The sequence below is a fragment of the Erithacus rubecula genome (assembly GCF_903797595.1).
Source record: "Erithacus rubecula genome assembly, chromosome: 4".
In the NCBI taxonomy this organism is placed as follows: domain Eukaryota; kingdom Metazoa; phylum Chordata; class Aves; order Passeriformes; family Muscicapidae; genus Erithacus; species Erithacus rubecula.
The window spans coordinates 50296285-50309189 of NC_136686.1; the positions used below are offsets into that span (position 1 = coordinate 50296285).

General features: G+C 39.5%; 1 protein-coding gene across 3 annotated transcripts in view; it reads right to left on the minus strand.

Annotated features, from left to right (window-relative positions):
- Positions 1-12905, minus strand: part of TRABD (TraB domain containing) — a 32988-nt gene that overhangs the window by 15742 nt on the left and 4341 nt on the right. For 2 of the 3 annotated variants that reach the window (XM_079305252.1, XM_079305253.1), the window contains exons 2-4: positions 5678-5744; positions 3479-3557; positions 693-859 (exon numbers count right to left, since the gene is read on the minus strand). In XM_079305252.1, coding sequence (XP_079161378.1) covers positions 693-859; positions 3479-3557; positions 5678-5701 — 270 coding nt within the window. In that variant the 5' untranslated portion in view covers positions 5702-5744. Of the gene's footprint in view, positions 1-692; positions 860-995; positions 1124-3478; positions 3558-5677; positions 5745-12905 lie in introns of those variants that run through there. The other variant, XM_079305254.1, reaches the window with a different exon arrangement.

Here is a 12905-nt window from a genome sequence, read left to right on the forward strand (position 1 = left end):
AGCACATTCCAATAATAATTTTCAATTAAAAAAACAGTAAAAGAGTAAATAAGAGTTCTCCAAATAAGCAAAAATGTCTTAGTTACTGGGTGCTTTGGGATATATTGTGCTGGAAAGGGGCGCAGAGAAGAAACACTTAATTTTAAACTTTTCACATCCACAAAATTAATTTAACTGTACTCTGTGGTATTTCACAACCTGAGTTAAAATACATTTTGTGCTAGAATTGTCAGCCCTGGTTCTTACAAGATTCCTCCCCCTTTAGCTCCTGAATAAAGCCACTCTAAACTGCAGAGTTTGCAGGAAGTACAATATGAAATAGTTCCTACTTGCACTAGGGCTTCAGACATATTTGCAGCTTGAGAATGAAATCCAAGTTTTGTGCTGCATGATTTTACAGCCAAATACTATCCAGACAACGTGAGCTTCACTAGTGAGATTTCTACTTTCAACACTGGTGTTGTTGAAGGGCAAATAAAAATATTTGAGCTGGGAGAGCAATGTATTGCATCAAAAATTATTACTGTAACACGTCTGCTTCTAGTGCTGTTAGCCTACCAACAGCCGACTAGAAAAAACAGAGCCTGAAGGTTACAGCACAGAACCAAGTCAGGGAGCTGAACTTCATTTTACTTAGTGCTAAGTTGAAACATTATAAATTTGCTGCTGAAGAACTCACACTGAGTATTTACCTTTACTACATCCTTTTTGCTGCTGTCACTGAAGTGGGCTGTTCCAACTACATAAACTTTAGAACCATCCTCAGTGTCAAGCTCAGTCACAGTGCTTGGTAAAGCAGGTTTTTTCTGCCTCTTCTTCAGCTTCATCTCCAGGAGAATTTTAAACGCATCTGCATCAGCTATAAATGGAAAGAAAAATAGAAAAGAAAAGCACACATGATATAAAGTGCAGGTAAGTAAGACAGAAAATAAAAATGTCGCCACTAAACAGCAGAGCAGAGCTAAAAGGTCATTGATTTACCACTGTAATCTTACATTCAATTCTGATGCTACATCATTGAGAGTGCCATCACTGGAGAGGCTGCCTCCAAGCATGGGTCTCAGTCCAGGTTTCCTACCCTGTGGACACTGGGACAGGTTGTCCACGCAGTTCAGTAAGGGAAAGAGAGAAGCTGTGTGGCAGGTGAGGTGGACAGAGAAGCAAAGAATACTTAGAAAAGGTATACACTAAATTAGAGAAAAAAAAAAGAAAAAAAAAAAAAAGAGCATTTTTAAAATTCTAAACCCAAAGTGTTCCATTTTGGGATTCTTATCTATATAAACGATAGCAATACAAGGACACTGGTGTGAATATGATGGCTAAGTCACCTGCACATATTGGTACATATAGGATACCTACAGTACCAACCTTAGCCTATTCTGTGATTAGCACACCAGGGAACAGTACAGAAAGGAAAATTAAATCTCAAGAGGTATTTAGGTTAGGAATCCAATCATTCTTCCCTAGATTCAAGATCTATTTAAGATCAAAATGGTACAACGTGAGTTTAGCCCCTCTACGTTGACATGCTTGCTGCATTGAATAGAGGAGGATCTATCAGCTCCATTAAGTGCCAGACAGCCTCACTGAGACAGAGAAGCTTTAACTCTACATCAATGGGAAATTAAAGTCACTTTGAATAAGTAATTTTTAAGCTGCAATGCATCTTAGGAAAAAAAAATATCAAGCAGGAAAGCAGAGTTTTGTTTCCAACCAACTCTCTTTCTCTGGTAAGCTGCTGCTCAAGTTAGCAGAGGTCTCAAGTGGTCTCCAGAAGCCTGGAATAGGATCATAAGCCCAGGGAAAAAAAAAAGGATTAGTGAACAGTTTGTAGGCAGGATGTCAAAGACGCAGATAAATTACAGCCTCGTACCACATATTCATTTTATGAATCTAGTTTAACTGTGTGGCTCTGGCCCCAGTTCTGTCCCACAAATACTAATTTTGTAAGACTTTATGTAAAAAAGAAAACAACCCCAAACCAAAACCAACCAAACAAAACCCCACCAAATTAAAAGAAAACCAACCAAACAAAAGAGGAAACCCAAACCCATAAACCAAAAGCAACTCTTCAACATCTTTCTTAGCATCTTAGCAACCTACTTGTTCATGGTCAATACCCAAGAACATGGTATGTTACAATCAGTACTGTCTGAGCTACAACAATGTTGTGGCCAAAGCAGATGGTGATGCTAAGGAAAAGGTAAGAAAAAGGACTGAAAAAGGAAGAAGAGGTAAGGCTGTTGCATTTGTAGCACTCTCAGTCACATAATTGTAAAAGCAGCCATAGCAGGTCAACAAAAGCCCACCTAAGCAATTATCCTGCCTCCCACTATGGTCAAAAGTGGATGCCTAATGGAGAATATACTACATAGGCAAGTGTGTGTAATACCTGTCTCAAATACTTGCCTAGCCTAAAGCCATTTATGGTTCAGATTCCCCCAGTTGAAAGTGGTTTCTACATATTTGGTAACCCTTAAAGGGTGGAATTTCTATTTATTTTTCAAGCTTTCATCTCACATATATACTCAGTACTGGATTGAATAATGCTTCATGTGAAGAAAAAATGCAATAATGGTACAGTACCAGATGTTATCGTTTAAGGACACAATTAATGAAAACTCAGGAGCAGCTATGGTTTTTATTGAACCAACTTCTATATCTAGAGAAAAAACCAACATAAAAAATTAATCTTCTTCTTTAGGTCTGCATACACCTTCCATAGCTTCAGTCAAGACTGTTTGCTCACATGAAAGCTGAGATCCCTAGGAATTATTCAGCAGTGTTGCTGTTACACAATAATTTGCCCTAAGGAGGTTCAGAGCCTATTATTTGCCAGAAAGCACAATCTGAATGTTCCCATTGTTATAAATGAGCACGGTATACGTTAATATCACAACAGTGTATCAATATACATAAAGCAAAGTCTATGAAGCCTTTGTTTATTCTTCTTGTGAAATGCCTGTCATCATCTGATCTCACCAATAATACGTAAGAAAAGACTTCCTGGTCTTCACAAGACAGTTTTGGTTGAGTACTTCTATTGCCACATCCTGCAGGCTTGCCAAAACATTATCATGCTAGCATGGGCAAAGCATTCCACTTGGGACAACTGATCAACATCCTATCACTAGATGCCAGACTGTCAAAGCAAACACATACTTATGCATCACTGGATTAGAAAGCAGTAACTGAGCTTAAAACAATAGCTGAGTGTATCTGTCCAATCTAAAAACATTTACTTTTGAAAGTATGGGATCAGCAAAATGACAACCAATACGTCATTGCTCTTTCTAAATCTGATTTATGCAACTGGGCCTTGAAACAAACCAAGAACAGACTAAATTAGCTACAACTTCATTAGCTAGTCCCTTTTTTGCTAACAGCCCTGTCCTTTTTAGGTAAGGAAAAGGCAAGCACATGTAGTTTAATACCCTTCCAGTATGATACACCCTCCCCAGTCAAACCAGGAACATACAGATATTCTGCGATACACTTGACGTTCCCTTTGGGCCATCTTCTGGTGCATCAGAGGACGACATTCGATCTGCAGCAGCCTGTGTGAAACAAATTCAAAAGAGGCTGGGAATTATAATGAAATGTTTTAGTACATCTTTCCCTTTGTGAGTTTACTTAATTTGAACCTACTGATAATATTCAAGCAAGTAAATAATTTAAGACGCGTCACAGTTCAAAACATCTGTAGTTCTACAACTACTTTTTCCTAGCTGCCTGAGTATGAGAAAGAACATATTAAAAACTAACTTCATGTCTATTTTAAGAGATAATATTTATATCTGTCACGGAGTTTTAAAATAAATGGGATTCCAGATAAAAAGAACAAACTTATCTCAAACACTACTACAGCACTTTATGTGTTGAAAACTAAAATGTGCAATGATTATTTTATATCATTTGACTCAACTAACAGTCAGCATTAGTCTGTTGGGAGTCTGACAAAGTTAATCAGTACTCACAAGACTGAACACATCCATTCTAGAAAAGTCAGGCCAAGTATATTGGAATAAGGCAATTACACAATATGCACATCAAATCTTAGAAAGTTCATGTGCATGATGACTTTATACATATCAGAAATCAGAGTCAAAAGGATAAAAGGCATCTGCAGAGTTTTGCTCTCTAAAGCAACAGAAGGCAATTGAAAAGATCCCAAAAGACTGACTCTTAGATATTATTCCTAGAAGTATATGATAGAGGTCTTTGGCTAACAAAAACCTTTCCTATTTTTAATTAACTGGAAAGTTTTAAAACCTGTGCATGGAATTCAAACAATTACAGTCATTCAGCCAATGTCATTCAAGCCAGAGTGGAAGAGTTAGTACAGAAAAGACTCAGGAGTAAGGAAAAGCTAAATTATGAATTACCTATCTTAATTCAAATTATCATCAGGATGATTATTAGAAGAATTTGGAATTTCTGAACAACATTAATTCAAAAAAAGACAGGATGAGAAATCATCATCATTTAAGTACTTTTCAAAGAAAAGACAATATTAATGAGTCAGCAAGCAGGCAGCCAACTTCTCCTGATGGATTGTCAGCTTTTTAGCTAAAATGACTTTTTCATTTACTTTGTACTTAACCTGGTAAGGTTTAAAGCAAGGCTGTACAAAGCACATCCAGTCGTTAAGAGCTTTCTACAAGAGTAGTTATTTTCTTCTTGTATTGCACTATGCCAAACAGGAATTTTGAGAAAATAAATCCTGAGAGTCTTACCATGGCCCCACTGAAGCCAAGGAAAAATTTATTATACATTTCATGGAGTAAGCTCAAAAAGTACAACAGCTTTACAGTGCAAAGTTTAAAATACTCACAGCAACACATCATCCTTTCACTACAATGCAAAAAAGTCTGTTCATTGACAACTGCAAACAGCAATTACACTGCAAACTGCAATTACATTCACAAATCTAATTTAACACCAGCTCAGCTTTTGATCACAACATATGGCTTGACTCTACTGCTTGCATACTTTAAGTAAAGTAACAATAATATTTTGGAAAAATTTATCCATCGGTAACATATGGAATTAATCCTGTCACTTATGCTGGCTTTGTCATCACAACACTGCCATGAGCACAGCACTAAGCCACCACACTAGGAATCTGTTGCTCTTTTTTATTAATAGGACCAAATAACTGATGTTCTCATACTTCATAAGAGAAAAATTTCCTGAGCTTTACCTATTATACCCAAAGAAGGTTTCGAGACACATGGATATGAAAGGAGAAGAAAAGAAACAGAAAAGATTGAAAGAGCATCTCAGTTTAATTTGGGAAGGAATTTCAGCCATGTACAATGAGATTATTAATATATAATCAATTTCTGTAATTTACTCAAAAAACCTTTTTCCTCTTAAAGGGTTAATTTCATAGGTTAGGCTATTTTATGCAATTCCTCTCTTGCAAGTAGAACAATATAAGAGACCCATTTTAGCTTTTACAACTGGAGGGAAAGAGAACCTGAAAAGAACCTTAATGTATCAAGAAAAATAGTACTCAGTTCTCCATCCCTGTTTTAAAAGGGATCTCACACTGGCATTCTCAGTCCTAAGACTTTGCAGAACTTGTCCAAAAATGAGTGGAAGAACCTGGCTGAGTCAGTCTTGACCTTCCCTGCAGTAGTACTGCGATACAAACTTCATCTCCAAGCCCTACCTCAGGCTGTTGCTCCTGTTGCATTCCTGCAGAGTAGGCTTATTTTCACCAACCAACCACACGAGAACTGCAAGAAGTAAAATGAAATGGAAGAGAATTAAAAATTAATAACCCAGAGTATTTGCTCAAGAACAATCAGTGGGGAAAAAAAAAAAAAAAAAGAAAAAAAAAAAGATGTGTCTCTACAGTCTCTAATAAAGGTTGAAGTAATAAAAGCAGCAAACTGAAGAGGCACAAATGTCACTACTTCAATTCTACTGCCATTAAAAGAACCACAATAAACCAACAGCAACTCTCCCAGCAGTAGGTAAAACTAGCCTGTTTTAGTATGATTCTTGAGCCAGAGCACAATTTCTGCAATAAAAATCTTGCTCAACTTAATCAGTAGTTCTGTATTGTCCACATGCACTACATTAAGACAGTTTTTAGATGGATTTTAGGAATCGTCTATATTCCTAGGACTCCACTGCCACACAGAATAGGAGAGCAGTCATAATCTTAATAGTCAGCTATAGTCATACATGTTGTTTTATCTGCATCATGTGACCACATAAATATGCCAGGGTTAGAGGATCAGTCAGCAAGAATCTGTGTGACAAACCCATGAAACTAGGCTTTCAAACCCTTAGTGAATGGTTTCCATGTTTTAGTTTAACAATAAGGATGAAGGAATCTTAGAAGTCCAAAACCCTCCCTGAAGCAGGCAGAGTGCTGTGACTGGTGGTACTCTAGAGGTGATTACACAAGACACTGAATGCATGACTAGTGCTCAATCTGCTTATTCTCACTGCTATCCCATTAATATTGAAGCACTCGAAGAAAATGCTGCTTCTTTACTACAGCATTTTGGGCTACGTCCATTTGAGCTATTTCATAGTACATATGAACTGGTTTTGATTTTATTAAATAAAAAGAGACCAATCCTGAAGAACTTATTTATAGAATACATTTGCAGTCCCACTCTGAAGTTTAGCTCCTGCCCTATGGTCAGGTGAGGCTGGAGAAAAGCTGGCTGGCATCTGGGTGACAGCATACTTCAGCACACAAAACGTGAGGACAAGCCTTCCCCAAATACAACAGTCTCCTGCAGTTGGATTAGCGCTCTGCGTTCTGGTTTCTAGAAAGCTATTTTGCTTTCCAGCTTTGCTTAAAATATATTTTGTTAAAAGAGTATTTGCCTGGGCATTATGAAGTAACTGAGTGCAATTCTGTCCACTGGCACATCTCCCTCCATGCAGCAGAGGGATTTTGGGAGTTTGTGCCTTCCTGCTGTCCACTGCTCATGGTCAACCAGCAAACTGGAGATCAGAGTTGCAAGCTGGGCAAGAAAAAAAAAGCAGAGTGGCCAAGATCCTGGCTTCTGCATGGTCTCTGGAGCAAAATCCTCATGAAACCCAACAGAGCCCCACAGCTTGAGCAGGCAACAGCTACAGACACAACTCCTGAGCTTCAATGCAAATACCTCATTAAAACAAAAAAAATACAAACTGCACACAGTCCAAGAAGTTCATTACAACAAGCTATTCAAAAACATGCAAGAAGTCTGCACAGGCAACAGAAGCACTCCAGTGGTTTTGCTACAAGGCACAATATAATTTCAAAACCAGGACCTTCCTGCCATCCAAGAAGTCGAGGAAACCAGGATGTCAGAGTAAGCTGAAATGGCAGGTGAAGCTGAACCGCTCTTCTGCTTCAGTATTTCCACAATTTATGAGTGCTACAAACAGATCTAAAGCAGCACAGCAGAAGGAAACCCCTGCCTTGAGACCTGCAACCTGACTGGGACACACCAGCCCACACACATCTCTCTGCAGGCAGTCTGTTGGTTTTGTGGGCTTACGTAAACTCAGTGCCTCTTTTTATCCTGTCCTGTCTCTGACAGACTGTGTTAACCACTTGTTGATTTAGGCAGTAAACCACACTGGAAAACAGGCTCAGCTTTAAAAAAAAACATCACTTTTTTTCCATGCCACTCTACCAATTCATTTTTAGTTCATATGCTCGAACAGCTGCAGAAAAACTGCAGCACTAAAACTTGAGGAACAGCATGAAGCAGAGATGCTGAAACCAATTGCCTTCTGAGAAAATACTTTTTCAACTACAGCATCACTCAGAGTGTACCAATACTCTGATGTTCAGCTCTGGGCTTGGTTCTCAACTGTTTTTTATGCAAAATACCACAGTGTTTTTCTGTCCATGAATCAGCTGGCCCTAAACACAACCTAAAGTTCTAACCTTGATTAAAGCCTGCTGGCATATGAAAACATGTCTCTTATCTATAGAGTACTCTCCAAACTAATGAACTGCAAGTTCATTTTGTAGAGACTCCTATACAAAAGCACTACATGGTATTTTTTTCCCAAGTGGCACTTTAGAAAACCTCACCCCATTCTCAATACTAACTAAATTATATGTCTAATACTGGTGGGGATGGGGGAGAGATCTTCTTTGAAGTTTACTCATGCTAACCAGCCCTAGTTTTTAACTGACTTACACCTTTGGAGAAAACAAGCTGTTTGTTTTCAGCTCACTGTTTCACTGCAGTTTCCAGCTCCAGCCTCTGCAGGGAATCCATGGACCAGTACTTCCATGGCCAGATGAGAGAATGGGCAATCACAATGGACAGGTAAGTCTGACACTGTTTTTTTCTAAGACAAGTGGGCCCTTGGGAATCTCATGAGGTTTAGTAAGTGCAAGGTGCTATACCTGGCTTGGGGCAACCCCTCATTATCAATACAAATTGGGGGAGGAAGGGACTGAGAACAGCTGTGCTGAGAAGAACCTGGGGGTGCTGGCTGATGAGAGGCCAGACATGACCTGGCAATGTGCGCTTGCAGCACAGAAAGCCAACTTGTCCTGGGCTGCATCCAAAGCAGCGTGGCCAGCAGGGAGAGGGAAGGGATTCTGTCCCTCTGCTCTGTAACACCCCACCTGCAGAGCTGCATCCAGCTCTGGGATGTGAACCCAGCACAGGAAAGACACCAACCTGTTGGACTGAGTCCAGAGAAGGCCACCAAGATGGCTAGATGCCTAGAGCACTTCTCCTGCAAGGAAAGGCTGAGACAATTGTGGTTGTTCAGCCTGGAGAAGGCTTTGGGGTGACCTAATTGCAGCTTTCCAGTATGTGAAGGGAGCCTACAAAAACCACAGAAAGGAAAATTTTACAAGAACTCTAGTAACAGAACAAGGGGGAAACTGAAAGAGAGTAGATTCAGATTAGATATCAGGAAAAAAATAATTACTGTGAGGGTGGTGAGGCACAGGGACAGGTTGCCCAAAGAGGCTGTGGATGCCCTAAACCTGTGAGAGTTCAAGGCCAGTCTGAATGGAGCACAGAGCAACCTGGTCTAATGACAGGCGTTTCTGTGACCTGCAGGAAGGCTGGAACAAGATGATCTTGAAGATCCCTTCCAACCCAGGAATTCTATGCTCTTGTTTTCAGGTGCTTAGATCTGCTCTAGCTACACTGGAGGTGAAATTTTTCACGCAGAAGACCTGTTTCTAGACTCAACAGAGTACAGACAAGGCTGGGTACTCAGCTAGCAGCACCCTCCTCAGCAGCACTGGAAAAAGTCCATGTATTTTGAATTCCAGGCTGACCTAGCTCATTCATCATTGTGAAAGACAGTATCTTGGTATGTCTATGAATTCACAAAGGTATGTGTGTGCTATGATATTTGAAATATAATTTAAAGCCTCTGAGAGAAGACTGAATGTACCTTGCTGTTACACAGATAACCAACTGAAGTGCACAAACCCGTATGCACTTCCTTCACCATGTGCAATAGGTGAAAATGTGAAAAGGGGCCAATTCAGATCAGATTCTGGCAACCATCTGAACAATTTACATCTATGAATTTCCAAATTTCTTGGAGTTTTATTTTCAACCTGTGGTTTGGGCTTCTTTTTTTATTTCAAAGTTTACTTTCCTACAGAAATGACACAAAGTAACAAGGCATTTTATTTGTCTGTGCTTGTTCACCCATAGGTGAATTTTAAACAATTTTGGCAAGCAGGGAAGAGTCTCACAGCCATTTAGAGGTGCAACACACAGCGCTGCTCCTCCAGGAGAAAAACATCACTGCAGATTAGGGAAGGTGCATGAGAAAAAGAGGTGGTCAGCAAAACTTGTCAGGGAACAGATGGAAATTTGATTCCAAGTTGAAAAGTCACAGGTAAAAAAAACCTGTTCAGACAATTATTTACAGTGTACCATAATATGTATACTGCGATATCTCATAACCTCAAGTTCTACTTACCATGAGATTTGGCATGAACATGTGAAACCAATCCAATTCCCCTCCTCCAGCTATTTCAAAGGCCTGCAAGAGCCCCTTGTGAGACATATCACATACTGAAAATCTCAGACATGACAGGGCACTTCTTTCAGATGCACTGAGAGATGCAGCTTTTAGGCACTCATAAAGATCAGAGATTAGGAAGTATTTTTGTTCTCTTATCTGCCTGGAGACTGTCTTAATCAGGGATTCATTCTCCTGCTTTGAGTATTGTCAAGAAAATTCCTGGAGCTAGAAGAAATAAAGGGGAGTCTGGTCTTGCTCCTTATAACCCAGCAAGATGAGACTCTGCCTCTGAAATTTTCTTGAAAGAACTCCTTGATGATTGAATCTCCACCTCAAACACATTTTTTCCAGGCAAGTAGAATTCTTGTGCTTATTGCATCTTTGTTAATCTGAGGGGACCTACCATTCACTGGACCATTAAAAATTGTTGTTTATATATACGTGTGTGAAAAAATGAAGCCCTTTTGCCAACTCTTAAGATACCTAGGCAACCAACAGGAATTTTAGACACCACCAAATATACCACAAACCTAGAATTTAGCCACTACACATCTCTATTGACAGGCACCTATTTACTCTCAAGCTCTTCTTATTCCTACAGCACACACACAGAACAGCCATTGCTACTGAGAAAAGTACTGCCAAAGAGGGGCTGTATTTCTCCCATGCACATGGGCCTTATTCTCTTTTTCCCACATCAGCAGGTTCAGGAAGGAACACACAGAAAAGTTCAACATCTTCTAGCAATGCTTACCCTGGACAGAGGCTGGCAAAGCAGAGCTAAAAAGAACTCCCTGCCATGCTCTTTCACATCAGTCCTCCAGTTTTCCTAATATAAACCAGCTTCAGCAGCACTTCTTTGCACAACATCTTCTCATGAACTCGTTTTTCACACTTGATAGCCTTAGTCGACCGAAGTGTTTCAGTTCTAGCCTCATATTTAGGCATCTGAAACTCTTAGCTTACAGTCTCAAGAACACAAGAGGTATACACACAAATCAGGGCTTCTAGCAAGGCAAGTTAAAGAACAAAAGGCCCTTTCCTGTTTAAATTCAGTGAGGTAGTTCAGTGAGAAAATTCAAACACCACACAGACAATTCATTACTGTATCCTCCTACAGCAGGGCTAAACTTGTTCCTTTACTGTCTTGTCTAAATTTGCTTCCTTCACACAGTGATTCAACTGAATCGATAAAAAAGCTCTCAAAAAACCTCTTATGCTCCTACATATAAAACAACATAGTCAGCTACTTTTAAAAAAGATTTTTATTGGACATTTTCCTCCTGAGCTATACAGAAATTCAGAAGCAGCACTTTGTTTCCTCAACAAGGACACTGCAAGAGGGAAATAAAAGTTGTCCATAGTGTTATAATTGCTCTATATTTTCTATGCACACACATCAGAATAGCCAGTAAAGAAACTAGGAAAGGAGTCATCAACCTACAGCTTGTTCCTTCCACCTTTTATTGAAAGGAAGAGGCAAAATTTTCTGTGTTTGATCCCCTCAACAAACAAATCTAAATGTATCCATTAGTGTTTTTGGTAGCTACAATATCCACTAACATTGCAGAAAGTACCCACATCTCTTGGTATGCAAAGTGTTAATCCTGTGGCCTCTGAGAAAGGATTGTATGTACATCCCTGTTTTACAAATAAGTAACTGAGGTGTATGCTTAAATACATCTACGAATCTGACCTCTGATACATAAACAAGTAGTTAGAAGGCTCATGGAACCTTCAAAGCATTTCAATTTTGCAATCTGAATTTTCCTTTGTTTTTGATCATTGGTCCTTCTAGGATCTCCACACACTCCACAGGACAGCACTTCCTTCTAGTAACAAGGCACCACCGCTCACCTGTTCCTCTGAAGTTGCTGTGGGAAAGACAAGAGATAGGCTGGGGACTGAATTTGAGAGCAAGCTGTTGAACAATAAAGTGAGAGTCCTTCAGTGAGAATACAGCACACCTCACACAGGTCAGGCTACAACTGAGCCAAAACTGACCTGAACTGGACACAAGCCACAGGCACACACAAAAGACTATGTCACAAACAGACTCACATGTGAGCCCTCTAACACCAGTATCCCTGGCCAGAACACAGCTTCCATCAGCTTGGCATGAGATGCAGCAATAAAAATTCACCTGCATCTATGTGCATTAAGTGTGCTGTGCTCTTTTCATCCTCTAAACCTGCAGTTTCACTAGTAATGGATATTTGATTTAACTGGTATAGCCTGCACACTTTACATTCATATTATGCACTGCATAAGCACACCTCATTTGAATGCTACTACCCTTTAACAGGATCACTTATTTTATATAAGCAGAAGAGGCATATCAGTACTTCAGAAGATACAGATGCAACTTTTCTCCCACTGACAAACTGTTGCACTCTCTACTCACTGTCTAAAATACCTAACAAAGCAACTCCCATGCTTAACATTTAACCTAATAAGAAGGCAAAACCAAAATAACAGATACCTACTTAAGTCTCAGCACCATACTCTGCAACACAGAGTATTTAAGATTGATGAGGCTTTTTCCATACTTGTGCACATAAATCTTACAAATGTTTACAAACAATCATCAGCTCCAAATGGTGTCTACTCTGTTGATAGTCTGCTCGTACTCAAAAGGATGCATCAGAGGAAACCTGTCTGCCAATTAATGCAACATTCACAAATTCAGAAATTGGAATGTATTTCATAATTATCACCAAGGTGACCTTATTGCATATCCACATATTGCATGTTATCTCTTTGACACAAACCCACGCCTTTGAAACTCAACTGAGCAACTGGCTCTGCAATCACAGATGGTTGTAGAGCATGGCTCTGGTTTCCCATGACTCAGAAGTTCACAAATTTCAAAATGCCTATTTTTACTCTGAGCATCAATGAGGTGTTCCTGCAAAATGAACAGT